This window comes from Hydra vulgaris, chromosome 14 (genome assembly GCF_038396675.1).
Source record: "Hydra vulgaris chromosome 14, alternate assembly HydraT2T_AEP".
NCBI classification, from domain to species: domain Eukaryota; kingdom Metazoa; phylum Cnidaria; class Hydrozoa; order Anthoathecata; family Hydridae; genus Hydra; species Hydra vulgaris.
Genome location: NC_088933.1, coordinates 33,942,380 through 33,961,940, shown reverse-complemented (window position 1 = coordinate 33,961,940; position 19,561 = coordinate 33,942,380). Strand labels below are relative to the sequence as shown.

Here is a 19,561-nt window from a genome sequence, read left to right as displayed (position 1 = left end):
TTTATTTAAATAATATTTAAATAAAAAAATCATAGTCACTTAAGTAGCTACCATGGTGGTATTTGTAGAAATAAGAAAAAATACAGCCTTACAATAATGGGACAAAGGGTCTAGCTTGTGAGTAAGAAGAGACCTAACAATATTTACAATGCAATTTTGGATCTTGTCTAAAAGAGAAAAGGCGCCATTAGAAGAACCACCCCAAATACAACAACACTATTCCATATAGTGACAAATAAGAAACTTATAGAGGTAGAGATTAGAATCAAAAGTAAAGAAATGACAAGCACAATAAAGAAAGGCAACCTTAGAGTTGCTCATTTTGAATTGGATTTATGGTTTCCATAAGAGGTTAGTTGTGAATTATAATATGAGAAGACAGTAGAGAACTTGGTAAGAGTGTTGCCATTAATTAACATCAACAACACTCCAATAATTAGTAAACAACTGAGTTTTGTTTGGATGAAAATTCGCCAGTCTTTTCAAACTCCAAGCAGTCATAGAAGAAAGGTTACATTCAAGATCAGTTCCCTGTCCTAATCCAAAGATCAGTAATATAGATGAGAAGCAAAACAAGACCAGCATGGAACCTTGTGGTATGCCAGAATTTACTTGAAATAAAGAAGAGTGTTGGCTTTCAAGGATAAAAGTTATTCAATGATCTTCAATAAATTTTCCTAATACATAGTGTGAAATTTATAAAAAAGTCCAGCATGGTAGACTTTTTCAAAAGCTTTTAATATGTCAATATGTCACTTCCTCCAATTAATGCATGGTAGAACTTTTCTGTTAAAACATTTCATAAGTCAGTTGTAAAACAAAAAGAACAAAATTTCTACTGATTGTGAGAGTAAATTGTCAAGATGAGATATTAGAAGTTTGTTAATTACAGATTCAAAGACCTAGCTAATAATAGAGAGAAGACTGATTGACAATAAGTAGAGAGATCAAAGAGTTCTTAAGAAATTTTTGAAACATTTGAACCATAGATGCTGCTTTTTAATTCTGTGACAGTTATGCTGTTGATTAAGTAAATTATAATCTGAAAAAAATCCTAAATGTAACTAAATCTGGTTAAAATAATGCATTTTTAATTAATTGATCTTAAACATGACTACATCTGTAAAATCCAAAGATAAAGTTGCACAGATATTATTAAACTTTGTTAATTTAAAAGATGTAACTACATCTGTAGAATCCACAGATGTTATTACACTTTGATAATTTAAAAGATGTAACTACATCTGTAGAATCCACATATGTAGTTGTACAGATGTTGTTACACTTTGAAAATTTAAAAGAAACTTCCTTGATTTATATTATAAACAAAATCAAAGGTAAATACAAGTTTAATGTTTACAGAAAAAAAGCCATTAGAAATATTCAAATTAAACCTCACTCAAATCGTGATCCCAAGATTCTAAACACAATTTTTTAAGATAACATTCACAGGGATTATTCTATACACAGTAATTTACATTTACAAGATGAGAATAATATCCTTATTCAAATATTTAATGAAATTGGGTACAACATGTGCCAATTTACACGTATTGCTAACTTAATGGGAAATAAACGGCCATAAAAATCAACAAAATTCAATCAGATTCTCTTGACTTCCCTACTGTTGCTACCAATTAAATCAGATTGCAGATAAATTAAAAAATATGATAAAAATTAGGCTGCAAATATATATATGCAGCCATAACTCTCGTTAACTGATTGATTTTTTTCTGAAGTTACATTTTACATTTTTTTTTAAATTCTGTAACATTTTCATAAAAAGTCAGCTAGCATTAAAATATATATCCTAATGCTAGCGGTTTATTTTGTACCTTGTCTGCAATCTTTAAAAATTTATATGCATTTTGAAAAGATAATTAAATCTTTAAAGATTTAATTATTTTATCAAAATGCATTTAAACTTTATTTTTAAAAAGTGAAAGGACTTAATTATTCATTGGATTTTTTGATCCCCTGATATCATGAAGGCTGGTCTATTTCATTTTTGACAAAAATGGAAACGTCTTTAATCGGTATATTTACCGATTAAAGACGTTTTCATTTTTTACCAATATTTTTCAACCAAATTTCATAGTTACAATCTAATAAAGTCAAAACAATTAACTGTAATACTTCATATTAACACAACACTTACATTTATCTTCACCTTCGATTTTAAACATAAAACATGTTGGTAGTCCACAAAGATTCATACTCAATTGTAACAAAGCCCCAGCAAATTCTTGGGGTAAATAAATTGATTGTACCTGTTAAAAATTCACCTTTTTTTTTAATAAATCTATATGGTTTGCTATAGTTTTTAAATTTCAATTTTTAAATTTTAATTAGCTGAAAAAAAGCAATATAATAAAAAATAAATAATAAATAATTACTAAAAATAACAAAAATAAAATTAAAATATTTCAAAAAAAAAGTTAATTTGCTAGAAAATTAAATATTATAACTCAACACAATGAAGTGTAAAAACTTTTAATTTAAAAAATCAACAGAAGGTTACCAGCAAAGTGTATTGATACTGTGTTCCAATATGTATCAACTTGAAAAGCAAAGCATTTGCACCAGAGACATCATAAAAACCTTCACCATTTTTCCATCTTCTTAAAGATGTTTGAGATGGATATTGATTGCATTGAAAAATAGTTAGCAAATCTAACTGCTGAGTAACATTTAATTGAATAACTGGTATTGATGAAGGGCTGTTTTTTGCAACTACAAGGCATCCTATAAATTATTTTATAAAAATTTAATTGAAGAAAATAAAGAACAAATAATTAAAAAAAAATTATACTGCCATGATGTTTTTATATTATTATATTATTTTATACCTTTATGTATTAAATTTAAAAAAAGCCAACAAAAAAAAAAGCTAAACTGGTACTAATGATATGATACTAATTATCACTAATTTTTTAATCATTTATTTTAGTGCAACATCTGTAAATAATAGTGTTGTCCTATTTTTACAGCAAAAGTCATCCTTTTCATCCAAGTTTACACTAAAAAGGCAACATTGAGAAAAAGTGAAATAAGCGGTTCTGAAAAACATGTTTTTGACCAAAGCTCGGATCTAACCAAAAGACAGAAAGTTTCCAGCTTCGAAGTAACACAGTAAATGCTGTTGCATTTAGTATAAATGGTTGTTATATATATTCATTGCTTTACCTAAAGTCGAAAGTCATGTTTTGGGAATTGTTTGCACCAGAAAACAAAATTATTCAAACTTCAAGAGCCTGTAGTTTCTGTAGTAGAAAAGTTTACATGAGTTGTCTCCAGTCTTGCAAACAAGTTGATTCAAAATTGCTATGACACTCATTGCCTGTGAACCCATCAGCAAATACAATAAAAGGTACAGTAGCATGCAATGTTTTTAGCCATACATAAAGGGCTTCAGATATTCATAACAATACCCATCACATTTTCACTGAAATAGGATCATTTTCATCATTTTGCATTAATTTTTTTTTCAGAAGCATAATAGGATAAATCTTAATGGCCTAGCACATTTGACAAGAAACTAAGATATTGTGATTGACACTTAAGAACTAATTTTTAAACACTCCTAAATAAGCATAGATTAAACTTTTCATTGTATTTACTTTTTTTAATTGGTACTTTTAGCTAACAATGAAGGGCTTCAAGGTTCAAATCTACTCTACACCTCTGAAAGTACAATGCTCAACCTGTTTCTCTGTGCAGTGGCCTGGTAATAAGGTTTATGTTTCAGAGTTTAGTTTTTGTTTTTTTTTTAAATAAAAAAAAATAAATGAGTCAAAAACAAATGAGCCTTCTAAACTATAGTGTCTCCTTTTTTCTAGAACTATATTTTGAATAGTTTTGCCTTTAAAGTAGTGGTTTCTATTAAATTGCAAAATATTAGAAAACAATTATAACCTCAACTTTAGAGAAATAGCAAAATGAAGTTAACTACTTTAAAATAATAAAAAGTATTTTTCTATTGATCAACAACTCCTTATTTAAAAAAGTCATGAAAAAAAATACACAGGAGGTGTTATTGTTTTAACAAAACAAGTACTCAACATGGTAGAAATTTGATATGTGTACTTATAGGATAATTAGACTTCACATCAGCCACATTTGAGACAATATTAATCTAACTAGTTAGATTTATATAAACTATATATTAATTTATATAGCTTAATATTATTATAAACTTAAACTAATTTAATTTTAAAAGCATTAAAAACTTACATGAAAAATAAAGTTGATTAAGAAAAGAATAGTAAAAAATGTCTGCATTAAAGTTTAGTAATATTAAGTTTTTCGTTTTGTTTTAGCATTTGTCTACTCTACATTCAGGTAAACAAAGTTAATGCCAAATGATAGTTTTTCCAGCTGTCATGCTGAATCTCCTGTGACATAGGGACGTAGCAACTAAAAAACCACATCTGTTATGTCCAATTTATGCACAGCTTTATTTTTAATACTGAATTTCAAAAAATTTGTCAGCAACTTTTAGTATCATTGCTACAAAGTGTTTTACACCACAATTGTCTTGAATTTGTGCCAAGATAAAAACTCCAGGCTGGTTTTTTTTTAAATCTGAATCTTTCATAACTTTGAAGTCTACTTCTGACTGAGCAGACACTTTGTCAGATACTAGATCTACATTTTCTTCTAATTCTGTATTTTGCTTCAGCAATAAGCCTTTTTTTGTAAACAGGTACCAGTTGCTTTTTAGCAATTTTTCCTTTCATTTTATTGCTATATTTTCTCTTTTTTTTCTTAGCTTTTCTTTCTTAATTTTAAGTGTTGCAGGGCTGGAAGTTAAAATGCAAGATTTTTATCTTAGGACAACCTTTTCCAGTTTGTTTCCGTGTTTGAGCTTTTGTGTAGAATAATCCCATTATACTTTGCCAGCTGGATTGTTGGTATTGATTTATTACTCTCGTGGTTACCAAGTAAAAGAATAGATGGATTTTCCTTACTTGAACGAGTATGCTTTACAAAATGTTTCATAAATCCTAAAAACAATTCTTCACTTGACCATTCTGATGAGTTTGCTCCAATAAGTGTACCATCTGGAGCCCCTTTTAACATATAGTCTTTAAAGTTCTTAGGAAGGAAAATCAACATTAAGGCATATAGCAACCTCCAGCATTTATTGCTCCAATCATTATTATACTATATCCTTGTTCACCACTAATCGTTCCACGAACCTGCGTTTGACCTTTTTTTGCATAGATTTTAGGAGGATTATCGACAGTACTAACACTGGTTTTGCCAACATTCCATATGTTAAATGCTTATGTAATACATTGATTTTTTTAAAGCCTAAAAGCTCATTCATTTTGTTCAAGCTAATTAATGGTTCTGAAGTAAAAAAGTAAAAGTAAGTGCTATATTTTCCCTGTTAAAAGCAGTCGAGCAAGCCAGACTTAGTATTTCAGGCTTTCTAAGTGATAATTCTTTAGAATATTTTTTTAGAAGACTTTAACCCTATCTTTTTCAGCCATTTGGTTTTTATACCAAGATGCATCATACATTTTTTGGTTTGCTTTCCCAAATTACCAATTTTTGAACATCTTTCAAAGTCAGTCAATACTGAAGATTAGCTTTTAAAATGTAATAAACTACAAGTTTATCTTCTTTTACCAGGAAGATTTGCTTAACATTGTTGTTTTTCTTGTAAAAAAAATATTTCTAAACCTGATTCAAGGAATTGATTTCTTGTCTTCTTAAGGTTGCTTCAGGAATATTAAAGTCCATAGAAGCTCTGTAGATAGACACTTCATTGTTCACTATAAATTTTACAGCTCTTTTAATGTCATCTTATTGTAAAGGTGTTCTATAGGTTTTTAAATCTATTCTTTCTTCTAGGCATTTTTTTTTTTGTTTATTTATTAATTAAATGAAAAACATTAAAAACTATTAAAAATCTGTACAACAAATTTTTCATAAAACGGAATGACAACATAATTTTAAGAAAATAATTGCAAATGCTCTTATCAGTATTTGATTATTTTTAATTACTAAGCTATTTAGTAATAAGCTACAAGCTTATTACACAAATAATTAAAATTTAACAAAGCAATACACACTTCATATTTTACTAAAGAAATTTTTAATAAACTTTGTGTACCTTGGTGGTACCACCAAGGTACACACTTGCATGATTTTGGTGGTACCACCAAAGTACAGAACAATAGCTACTTCCAAAGTACACCATTACGATAGTTTTTACAAAATCGCTACTATATATTCATAGGTTGAGCATTTCAACCTATGAATATATAGTAGACATTAAGTAGTTTCAAACTTGCATAAATATAGCTGAAAACATGCTTTACAAACTTTGATAATTAGTTTTAAAATGAAGTTTACACCTATTGTTGTAGAAAAAAAAGAATACACCCTAAAAATGTTACTTTTTGGTACCGGGAACAAACTTTTACTTTTATCACAACAACACATGTGTTGAGCAGTGGTATAACAATTTATTATGGGCCTCTAATGACCAATACATGCAACTAAAAATTAATTTTGAATTCATCACTTAAGATGGCCTCCAAGGTATACACACCTTTAAGGCACACAACTCTTCCCTACTTTTTTAAATACTTTTGATAAAAACTCCATTATAACATATGATGCAAGCCATCAATTGCTTAAAAAAATATTATAACTCAAACGTTCATACACTATAAATAGTAATGCTATATTCCTGATGTTTTTTAAATTTACTTTGTAACTAAAAACATATCCTTCAGTGTTAGTAAACCAAAGGACATGACTGCTTGCGCCATCAGCGGGGCAAGCAGTCATGAAATAATAGATCTTTTATACTTGTGGATTTTCTTCTTTCAGAATTAGTATGATTTTTGAAATATAATTAAAGACTGCTTTATTATTGTGAAGCAGATTATTAATATATATTTTGAATTTAACTTTTTCTGGTAGAACTAGTCCATCACTAAATGTTTTCCATTTTCTTGCTTAATTGACTTTGTATCTAGAGCAATCAAAAGCATTAATAATAGTTTCTTTTGATAAAATATATTGGTCTATGAGTGATAAACTTATAGTTTGGCTCAAAGAATCGCTTTCTTTGTACAAGTAAATGTATCAATAATGTTACAATAAAATTAGCTTTCTAAGGATATGTTTTCATTTAAAGATCTCACATATATGACAAATGGATCAAGAGTTGTCTAATTTTTGATATGATAACTGAATCTTATCCCATATGACAAATGAAAAACTTTAAACAAAGTGTTCTTTTTTATCTTAATGACTCTTTGTAGCATACTTATGCTAGATGATCTTTAATGAGCTTTTGAATTTGCTTCTGTTTCAAGGTTTAATTTTTCTAGAGCTTTACATAAGAAATTTTTATCAACTTTATGGAAGGCTTTTTCTTGGTCCAGAGTAATTATCAAAGATTATCAAAGGTATACAGATTTTGTCAATTTTAATTCTAAAACTTATGTCTAATTTTTCATAAGAAAAATTTAATTTTTTGAGATTAATTAATATAAATAAATGTCAACCAACTCGAACTTTTTGCAAAAATAGTATAACTTGGTTTTATTTAGAGTAATATTTCTATTAGTGTTGTTACGACTTTTAAATATTTTGACTGTCGACTAAATCAACTAATATATTTTCTAACGTTGGCTAAAATCGACTAATAAATTTTTGAATTTGGCTAAGTCAACTAAAAGTTGATTCAGTCAAAATGTGGTTATAAACTTGTGTTATGAACAGTGATGTACTAAATGAGCCATCTACCCTTCATCTTCTAGGATTAACACTTACTTTTATTCTTTCTTGGAAACCATATATCAAATCCATTGCAAAATTGGCATCTGCTAAGGTTGCATCCCTTTATTGTGCTTTACACTTTCTTACTCCAGGTGCTATTCTTTATTTCTATAAATCTTAAATCCTTCATTGTATGGAACAGCGTTGCCATATTTGGGGCGGTTCTTTTAATGATACCCATTCTATTTTAGACAAGGTGCAAAAACACATAGTAAACATAGTTGGACCTGCTCTTGCAGCCAACCTCCAACCATTATCACATTGTTGTAATGTTACTTCTCTTTCTCTTTTCTACAAATCTCTAACAGGCACTGCTCTAAAGAGCTAGCATCACTTGTGCCATCTACTAAAATTCATTCTCGTGTTACTCATCATTCTATCAAGTTTCATTATTTTACTGTGACTGTTCCTAAGTGCTCCAAAAAATCTTATTCGCCTAGTTTTTTTACTCAAATATCAGTTCTTTGGAATTTGCTTCCTTAATCTTATTTTCCTGATTCATATAATTTGCAATATTTCAAGTTGTCTGTTAATTGTTATCTTGCTCTGTAGACTTTTTTTTTTTTTTTCTGTTACTTCCAACTCTAATAGTGGTTGCTTGCAGCTTTGTTGGAAGTGAAGATGTTGAATAAAAAAATGTAAACATAAAATAAAAAACAGAAAATTATTAATAACTGACGTCTGATGCTCTAAACAACGCTCTAAACTCTAAACATATATTATTTCATAAATCAAGTAAAATTGATAACACCCCATTGAACTTACCAAATCTTATCATAAACAAAACTATTATTGAAAGGAAATCTTTAATAAACTTTTTATGCCTGGAGTTGTATAAAATTTTACAATTCAATTTTCAAATAAACAGTCTAGAAAAAAAATTTTAAAAACTATTGGAATGATACATAGAGCTAAACCTTAATTTCTTAATTTTACATCACTAAAAGGCTTATACTTTGCATTTATTCATAGTTACTTAACGTACTGTAACATTGCTGGGGCAATAACCAATCATACAAAACTAAAAAAGGTTAACAGTAAACAAAAACATGCATGTCGAACTGTATTTGGTGCTAAGAGAGAAGAACCTTGCGAACTTCTCCTGTGTTTACTTAGAGCATTAAATATTTATAAAATCAATTTACATCAAATTTTAGTCTTAATGTGTAGAACACATAGGATTGATATATTTAAATCCTATTTTAGTGAAATCTGTTATAAACACAAAACAAGATTCTCAAAAAACAACTTCGTTGTTACAAAGTATAGTTTGTAACAACAAAGTATAGTTTGTAACGTACTTAAGTATCGTGGGCCATATATATGGAAAGCATTCTCAGACATAGCTAATAAAAAGATAACCTCACTAGATCTATTTAAAAAGTAATCTAAACGGTTCTTCTTATCTTTGGATTACACTATGCTTGATTTTAAATGTTTCTTTTAAATAATGTTAAACTCAAATATAAAAATTGAGATGAATTTGAAAAAGAAAATTTATTATCAAAATCCATATAACAATATTACCTCTCAGAATGGTATGTATACAGAGGGGTCCCGAGGAGGGGGGCGAAGGGTGTGTCTAACCCCTTATTAAATTAACTAGCCGGCATATGGGACACTGGAGTCGGCAAAATGGGATCTATAGTTGGCAGTCGGCAAATGTTGGCTACGAAGACCTATTTTTTTGTTTCGTTTTGTTTTTTTATAAGATTTTAGTCGGCAAAAAAAATTTTTTTTGGGGCTTAGTCGGCAGAAAACATATAGACGGGTTGGAATTGTTTTGATTTTGTCCGTTGATGTACGCATGCGCAAGGCAGTCAAAACAAATCGTTGTGGGTTAATTTTTTGCTGGACTTCGTATTAAACTTCTGAAGATGTGGTCAAAATCTTTGTATTTTACTATGTTAAGCAGTAGTGCTTTTTTTCCCCAACAAAACATAATCAATAAGAAGTTAAACAAATTTACGGAAGACTTTTGAATGTATTTGGTGTAAGCGTAAATCTATCAGGAATAAAAGGGTAGTTTTCAAACCTTGTTATATAATTATAACATCTTATTATAAGACAAGAGTATATAAGAACTTGCAGAAATTAATGTTATTGTCGCATAAAGATAAATTGTATTTTAGTCCGAGCAACTTAAAATAAAAAATAAATGAAGGCAATATTTTGTAAGATTTTGATAAAGCAAATTCAATAATTATTTGTTAATAACAGGGCTTTTTACAGGTCAAATAAAGAATTGCAACTACACAAAATCTGACATTTAGTCACACACAAAAAAAAGAAATCTTCAAAAATATTTAAAAAAATAATAAGATTAGCACAAAAAAAAACACATTATCTCTAATTGTAGACACAATCAATAAAAAAAAATTACTTCGATTTTGTTTACATTATTTTGACAAGTAAATATTTTACAAAACTTTTTTATGAGAACCAGCATAAAATACCATAATTAACTCATATACTAACTTCGATTTTGTTTACATTATTTTACCAAGTAAATATTTTATAAAACTTTTATATGAGAACCAGCATAAAATACCATAAATGACTCATATACTAAAATATCCTTAAACCAAGCCTAAAAAACAAAGTTTAATGGAAAAAATAAAAAATATTTGAAGCTTTATAAACGAATTGATAAATGAATGGCTAAATCTTTAAAAAAAACATTTCAAAGGCAAAATCAAATACCAAATCATGTTTTTAACAATATGTAGCTATGAAAATTAACATTTTTTATAAGCCATTGCAAAATAATCGTGTTGACATAAGAACCCTATTAAACATAATTTTGTTTCAAGCGACTGTTGCATATCCAGGAACCAACTGGAGCTTGTGCAATTTTCACACACGAATAATGAAACCACTCAACTTTACAACCTGGTTTATCACATACTATCATTGGTTCAAAACAGGGTCTTTTATAAATACAATACTTTTGTTTATTGTCTAAGCATACATCATTTTTGCATGTAACAACTTCATGAGGTAAATACTCAATGAATAATTTCCAGAGCAAAGGCATCATTTCATCAATAAACTTTAAGTCTCTTGTAACTCGTACTAATAAATAATGATTTGAAGCCCAAACAAAAAGTTTACAATATTCTTTATTTAGAACATATAGTTAACTTTGCACTTGTGTATAATATTTATGATTTTTCTTCTTGTTTTCAAATGAATCAATAGGGAAATTTTTATCTGTTTCCCACTTCACTAAACCATTTTGATAATTGAATAGACATTTTATTTCTAGCAAACCGACAGTATGGCAAGAACAGTTTAATATAGAGTCAGGTGAAGCTCCTAAGTATGGTTTATTGTATAAAATGCAAAGGTCTGAAGTTGTCAATTGGAAGTTTATGTGTTTTTCTTTCATAATGGTTTTATAGTGTTACATTCCATTTCTTTGCCATAAGTTAAGGAAGGTATCTTATGTGCTTTCGTATAACACATTAGCTTATTAAGCAATGACTTACTTGAGTAGTTATAATTGAAATGCATAACTTCATAAAAATTAGAGGCTGTAAATCTCCCTGCTCTGTGAACTTTCAATGTACTAAATAAACTCTGCCGTTTAGTAATTTCAGATAAAAAAATCAAATGAACTTGAGGTGTAAGTTGATTTGTATTTTTTGTATTTTAAAAAACATCTCTATATTAAAACGGAATCATCTAAATTAATTGCTTCATAATCAAACAGACTTGTTAAAATTTCTGGACATAGATTTTCTTCTGTCTCATCAGATGTTAATATACCATTAGTATTTTTCTAAGACATTTACGAAATTAAAATACGCTGCTTTAGGCATAAACTTTGGTAGTTCTTGAACTTTATCTTGACCCAAATTTTTTATGGATTCTACGCATTGATGGAATAATTTTTTATAGCACTTTTAGCTGATCTTATTTCACATGGTAAATCATTACGTTTTGGTCTATTAAAGGATATATTTTGCAATGATGATGCTTCAGCCTTTCTCTTTACTTGGTTCCATTGACACAGTTTACTAGTAACAGCAGTCTTATTGACTTCAGTTCGAACGTTTATCAATTGGATACTGGTCCGGTAACGTTTCCTTGTTTTCTAATGTTAATTTCTTCTTGTAATTTAATTGATCACTACCACTTAACATGCTAAAATACAAAGATTTTGACCACATCTTCAGAAGTTTCATACGAAGTCCAGCAAAAAATTAACCAACAAAGATTTGTTTTGACTGCCAAGAATTTACGCATGCGTACATCAACGGACAAACTCAAAACAATTCCAACCCGTCTATACATCACCCCCTCCCTCTTCATCCTTTAAAATCTCTTCGGGACGGCCCTGTATATATATGTGTGTAATATTTATTTGTTTTTTGCTACTGTAGAAAATGTAAGCAGCTATCAATTACTACTTGTTATATTTTCTTTATGTATCAAAACTTATATAAAACAATACGAAATATTATCTTCTAGTTTATATATTTACGTCTTTATAATGAAATATTGGTAAACTATGATTTTATAAAAATAGTGCTTGGTGATAAGACATTATGTCTTCTTTTTGCTCGAGCTATTTATTTTATGGTATATGTTATGTATATGAAAATTGTATTTAAAGTAAAAGGCGAAAATTAACTAAACTTTAAAAAAACCGAAAGTTTAATTAGGTATAAATATTGCTAAGATGTTATGAATTTTATAAAATTAAAAGAGAGTACACAAAAACAGTATTCAAAGAACAGTATAATAGATTCGTAGGAAATCCATAGTCGATTAAATCTGCTGTTCGAATTTCTAAAGTCGACTAATTTCGACTTTTGACTAGTCTATTTTTAGTCGATTAAATTAAAGTCGATTACAACACTAATTTTTATTGAATGGATCTCCCTCCTTCCTGATCGGATAGGGTTTTCCAACTATTTTCTTAGAGGAAATTTCCTTAGAGGATTATATATCCGCGCGCATTTTTTTTTTTTTTTTTTTTTTTATACTGTTATTTAGGTGCCCCAAGAAGACCTAGCGGTCTTGTCACAGAGCACCGCGGAAGTGTATTTAACCAGGAAGTTCACGCCTCCTTACCGTTACGCGAAAATACGTCCAATGCTCGTTTCAAACCTTGATCTCTTGCTCTTGCAAGCGCTCTAACCACTGCGCTGCGGCCGCACTTTTCTGTCTAAAAATTTTCTTTATGTTGCTTTTTTTTAATATTTTAAGATTGAAACTTGTAAAGATTTATCCATTGTTTTCATTTTAGTCAGAATGGCAGCACCTCGCTCACTCTGGTCACACTTATTCCAAGAAGATCTAGATCTCTTTAAAATAATTGTGACCAGGTATCAAAAAAAAAAAGGATCTAAATCTCTTTAAAATAATTGTGACCAGGTATCAAAAAAAAAAAGGAATAGAAAACTCAAGCAAGACATCTTGCTTGAGTTTTCTATTCCTTTTTTTTTTTGCTCATATTTTACTTGATACTGAGTTTTTTTTTGTAAGCTTTTACGGTATTGTCCGAGTTTTCTAAACATTAAAAAAAAAATTTTCGTTAAGGTGGTAGACTGCTAAAAAACATTGAAAAAAGTAGTTTTTCAAAAGTTGATTAGTTAAAAACTTTAACTATTGCTGTTTTTAAAAACATACATATTATTTTACAAAAAAACATAAAAAGGCCTAAAAAAACAGTTTAAACTTAGTAGGGTGATTTTGCTTCCCCTAGCAACGCTCATAGCAACGTCAAAATAAGGCAATTTTAACTAAATTTTACAAAATCTAAGCACTAAAACCACTTCTTTGTTTTATGTTTTTCTATGTTTAAATGACATGGTGTGAAAGAACAACGTTGTTGAATTGGTTTATTACTATATATTAACTCGATAAAAGTGCATACTATCAACATGGGTTCTGCAGAAAGAAGAAATAAGTCTAAAAGCAAAAAACGTAAATGTTATAGATTACTTGCGAATAAAATTCACTTGACTTCTGAATATACTACTTCAAGTTCAAATAATACATCAAATAATACATCTCTAACAAATACTTCTTCAAGCAAATCAGCATCTGCTGAAAAGTTAAATTTACCTACTTCTGATACTCCAAGTATTGGTCAAGATAGTAATCCTGAATGTTACATTATATTTAATTCTGATGTCTTGAGTTCAATTTTAAATCTTGTTGGTTCTTGTCCAAAATGCCAATCTTTAATAAAATTGAATAATGATTTATCAAGAAAGAAAGGATTTTCACATCAACTTGTTTTGTCTTGCACTGCAAAAAAATGTCAATGGCAAAATGAGTTTTTTACCTCAAAAAAAAATTGAAAAAAACAGTGATAATGAAACACAAGGCATGAAATCGTTTGACATTAATATCAGAATGTGTGTAGCTTTCAGAGAAATTGGAAAAGGTTATGCTGCAATGGAAAGTTTTTGTAACATAATAAACAGTCCACCACCAATGCAAAAAAAAACATACAATAACATTGTCTATAAATTGCATTCGTCTTATATAAAGTTGCCCAAGATTCAATGAAGCGAGCAGCTGCACAAGCACAACGTACAAGTGAGTCTACTATTGGTGACCCTGATATAAAAAATGTTACTGTAAGTGTTGATGGAACGTGGCAGCGACGCGGTTTTTCCTCGCTGAACGGTGTTGTTACAGCTATTAGTAATGGGAAGTGTGTTGACACTCAAACTCTCATAAAGGATTGTAAAAGTTGCCAATATTGGCAGAGAAACAAAGATATACCGGGATACAATGACTGGGTAGAATCACATATTTGCCCAATTAATCACAAAGGTAGTGCAGGTGCAATGGAAGCTATTGGGGCATTGCAAATATTTAAACGATCAACTGTTTTTAACAAACTGCGTTATACAAAATACTGTGGTGATGGTGACAGTAAGTCTTACCAAAATATAGAAAGTAATAATGTTTACCCAGGGTATAAAATTGAAAAAAGTGAATGTGTCAGTCATGTTTAAAAAAGAGTTGGGTCTCGTTTACGCTCTCTTAAAGTATTGTACAAGGGAAAAGTTTTAAAAGATGGTAAAAGACTTACTGGAAAAGGAAGGATGACAGATAAAGTCATTAATACATTGCAAAACTATTATGGAATGAGTATACGACAAAACAAAGGGAATTTGTATGGCATGAAAAAATCCATAGCAGGACTAATTCGTCACTGTTCTGAAAGCAGCAGCGATGAAGAACGCCATAAGTATTGTCCTCGTACTAGCGATTCGTGGTGTAAATATCAAAGGGACAAGATTAATCAAACTTTGACTTATAAAAACAGTATAAACATTCCAGAAGCTGTTTGTGAAATTATAAAACCTATTTTTTCACACAAAGATCTTGGTGCAAAAAAGTTATTAAAAAGATGTCTTGATGGAGAAACACAGAATGCAAATGAATCGCTCAATAATGTAATTTGGACAAAATGCCCAAAAAATGTGTACGTGGGTAGGTCAACACTTGAAATTAGTGTTGCATCTGCTGTCATACAGTTTAATGATGGTAAAACTGGTATGATAGATGTTCTTCACAGTTTAGGAATTTTACCAGGACATTTTACTAAAAACGGTTTTCAAAATAGTGATGTGCTACGTGAAAAGCTTATGGACATAAAATCATCTGAAAAGTTTAAAAAACAAAGAAAAAAGCTTAGAGCAACAAGGAAGGGGTTTGATGATAAGCACAATGATGAAGAAGGAACATTATATGAAAAGGGGGGATTTTAACCTGTTTTCAAGTGTTAATATATTTGTATTTTCAAAATATAAAGTTTTATTCGCATTTTTCTCTGTTGTAAAGTTTTTCATATTCTGGATAAGATTGCGGGAGCTGTATTTGTCCAATTGATTTGAAATTTTGTACAGATGTTCATTTTTATGAGCTTTATGTCCTGAGATAAAGAAATTTTGGATAAAAATTAAAATTAAATTTTTTGGGCTGTTTTGGGGTCAGGAATTTGGCCTAAATTTAGACGCATAGAAAAAGCTTTTGGTGCATCGAAATTGAAAAAGATTCAAATTTTTTGTTTATCTCAGGACATTTATCTACTTAAAAGGTACACAACTGTAAAATTTTGAGACTTGATATATTTTACTTTTTGAGATATCTTTTCCAAGAACTTTGCACTTTTTAGGCCTAAAAACACTATTTATCCTATTTATCGTGTTTAAAATGAGAAAATCAATTGGAATAATGTCAGATTTTAAAATTTTTTTTTTAGCAGTCTACCACCTTAAGCCTCATTTTGAAAACTTTTCACATTTAGCGTAATAATTTTTAGGTTCCTTTTTTTCTTTAAAATTGCAATTTAAATTTTGCGCAAAATGTATATTTTTAATAAATAGATTAATAAGTAAATAAGTGCTATACAGAATTTTTAGGAAAATTATTTTTGTATTTGAAAAAATTATTTTGTATTGGAAAATTATTGTATTATTAGTTTTAGTTTTTGAACTTCAACAAAACTTCCTAGTTTTTAGATGACGAACTACAATTTGGAAAAAAACTTTAAATAGTTTAATACCCCACCGGGGTATTAAACTATTTAAAGTTTTTTTCCAAATTTTTAAAGTGGGCACCGGACCAAAAGAAGACGTCATTTGATCGTTCAAAAGGAGTCCAAAATGTTAAAAGAGGTTCAAAAGGCGTCTTTTATATGTCCCGTGCCCACTGGGACTATGCAGTATAATGTTAAATTAAGAAACACGTTGCGCTTTTTATTTTATTTTATTTATCTTTAAAAAAGTAATTAGTTTTTCAAAGCTCTAAATCAATATATATTCATTCTAATAATATCCTTGGATTACTCTTTAAATAGTTTACTAGGTTACAAAACCTTGGATTACTCTTTAAATAGTTTACTAGGTTACAAAACCTTTTCTTCTTATCTCAAAGCTTGTTTGCAATTTTTTAAAACTTTCGCGAGTAGGAAAACTCTGTTTACAATTAGAAAAAAAATCCTTTCTTTTTAAGACAGCAACTTGTTTTTATCAAATACCAATATAAGACAACTTATATTTATTTTGATGACAACAATATTCTAAACAAGGAATCGTGTAATGTGAACACGGGATCGTTTAATCTTTAAAAATATAGTCAATAATTTGAACAACAACAAGAACAGTAATAACAATTATAAAAATTTAAAATAGGTAAATAAAAAAAATTAAAAAACGGCTCCAACAATAAGGAGTTAAAATATCTCTGTATGATTATTTGAAACAATTTTTAACAGAGAAAATTAATACGTGCTTCGTCAACCTATTATTGTATGTTTATATCTATACATTATACGTTTAGAGATGACCTTTAAAGATTTTATAATAACAGTAATAGCAATAATATTTAAAATAGTATTTAATTTAGTAGTAAACAATGTGAAAACAATATGAAAGCCTCAAGCATTGTTACCTGTAAGCGTCGATCCACTCATGCAAGAAGCTTTTCCATTTAGTGAAAAAAATGTAGTTTTTGAAGGACAACTGCATGAGTTGTTAGATTTTACCACAGCATTATAAATATTACATGTACTAGAGTTCCCAAAGTCATCATTGAATAGCAAAGAGTCTTCAACTGTTGATCGTTCTACTATATATTCTGAACGAATTCCTGTCATTATTAGCAAAAAAGTTAAACAAAAAAGTTGCATTTTTACTTAATAAAATAAGTCGTCAGATTTCAATATGTTGAATATTGAGTTGAAAATTTTTTTAATAAATTTTTTTTTATGCTGACTTATTCCAAAACGTTTTTATAATCCAATTTAATACTACGTACGCACGTAATCTATTTTGATTTTTTAAAAAAAGATAATATCATCATTCTTATAATAACATTAAATTATTAGCAAATCATTGTAAATCTTAAGGTAATCATTTTATTATGACTTATCTTTCTGGAAATGTTAATTTTTTTTTCCAGCATGTTTCAGCGTATTAAGTCAGCACAATTCTTCTATATTCTGCTCAATTTGTTTGTTAAAACGTCATTTAATCCATGCAAATCTTTTAGGAACAGAAAAAGAAAAAGAGAATAAAAATTTATTTTTTCTTTAAGTACAACATCATCGGTAACGTTTTCTGTACATCTTAGTTGGAAATAAAAGATTGAACATCAACTATTCAACGTTTATACAAATTTGGAGAAAATTTTTACAATCAGATGCCTTCCAGGTATGGATTACTTTTTTAGCGATTAGTCTCAGCTTTGAGCTGAAGCTGAGACTAATCGCTAATCATTCACAGTGCACACAAGACTTCGATTCCATGCACTGATGCACTGATGTGTAATTGAATACTTGCCATACCTAAAAGTTTTATAGGGATGTATATTTAGTTTTCCGTTATAGATGTTTCTAGTTAAATGTGAATGTATAAAAAGGTTGTAATAGAGGAAGGTAAATTTTTATTAAGGGAGTCAAAAACAAAAAGGAGATTAGCAAATTTAACTAGTGCTGACAAGGTAGGAATTTTAAGTTTTTTGAAGAATTTTGAAATTTCTGTATTATGGAAAATTGATTATACGTATTATTCTGTATTATGGAATATTGATTATTATTAAAAATTAATTATTCGGATTGATTTGCGCTGAGCTGATAACAGTTTATTAATATTACGGTTGCAAATTTGTCCCCAAACTTGACAACAGTAAATAAGATGAGATTGAAAAATTGCAAAATACAGATTCTTAAGGGTAGTTTTATCAACATAATCATGTATTATTGAAAGCATGCCTTTAGCTCAATTAAGTTTTTTACGGAGTGCATTTATATGAAAACTCCATGAGAGGTTCGAATCTATGAAAGTACTAAGACATTTAACAACATGTGTTGAATATAAACGTCTATTATTAATTTTAATTTTAGTTATAAAGCTGTTGTATAAAATTTTTTGTCTTTGAGATGAAAAAAATATTAATTCAGTTTTTTCCAAATTAAGTTTGCATTTAACTAATGAACTAAACCTTTTAAGTCTAAGTTTATATTCTTACACAAGGAATGATAAGACTTATTAATATGCAAAATATTAGTATCATCAGCAAACAGATGGACTGATGAGAAGTGGATGAACAGATGGACTGATGAGAAGTTATTTAGATGAACAGATGGACTGATGAGAAGTTATTTAGATCATTAATATAAATCAAAAATACTAAAGAGCCAAAAACAGAACCCTGGGAAACACCATAAGCTATAAGTTTGTTATTTGATTTGTAATATTGATGCTAACAAACTGTTTTCGATTTGAAAAATAAGATTGAAATCAGTCACAAGCAACTCCTCGGATTCTGTAATTTTCAAATTTAAAATGGTATGATTAACAATATCGAACGCTTTTTGAAAGTCGACAAAAATATCACCTTCGAAATGACCAGTATCCAGTACCTTTTTTTTTTGATATGTTTTGATCGAAATCCAAACAAACGAAATTCATTTAAACAATTAAAGGAATTCAAAAATGAAAATAATCTAGAGTAAATTGGTTTTTCAAGGAACTTGCTAATCTTAGAAAGAATTAAAATTGGTCTATAGTTAGTACGTGAGAGCTTTGAGCCATTTTTATATTCTGGAATGACACAAGATAAATTTAAAATGTCAGGAAAATTCCATTTAAGAAGGAGATATTAAATAGCTTAGAGAGAATATGAGTAAATTTAGAATTGAAATCAATAAGAGTGTTTGTGGGGATGCGATTAGGACCAATTGATTTTCTAGGTTTTAATTTAGATAAAAGTAATGAAA

The 19,561-nt window shown here is 28.8% G+C and overlaps 1 protein-coding gene across 3 annotated transcripts in view; it reads right to left on the bottom strand.

The window, feature by feature from the left end:
- LOC100196984 (uncharacterized) overlaps positions 1-17,592 on the bottom strand; it is a 35,306-nt gene extending 17,714 nt beyond the window's left edge. For 2 of the 3 annotated variants that reach the window (XM_065818454.1, XM_065818455.1), the window contains exons 1-3: positions 17,233-17,548; positions 2,522-2,745; positions 2,159-2,270 (exon numbers count right to left, since the gene is read on the bottom strand). In XM_065818454.1, the coding sequence (XP_065674526.1) occupies positions 2,159-2,270; positions 2,522-2,745; positions 17,233-17,470 (574 nt within the window). In that variant the 5' untranslated portion in view covers positions 17,471-17,548. Of the gene's footprint in view, positions 1-2,158; positions 2,271-2,521; positions 2,746-17,232 lie in introns of all 3 variants that reach the window. The other variant, XM_065818453.1, reaches the window with a different exon arrangement.
- Positions 17,593-19,561: the final 1,969 nt, after the last annotated feature.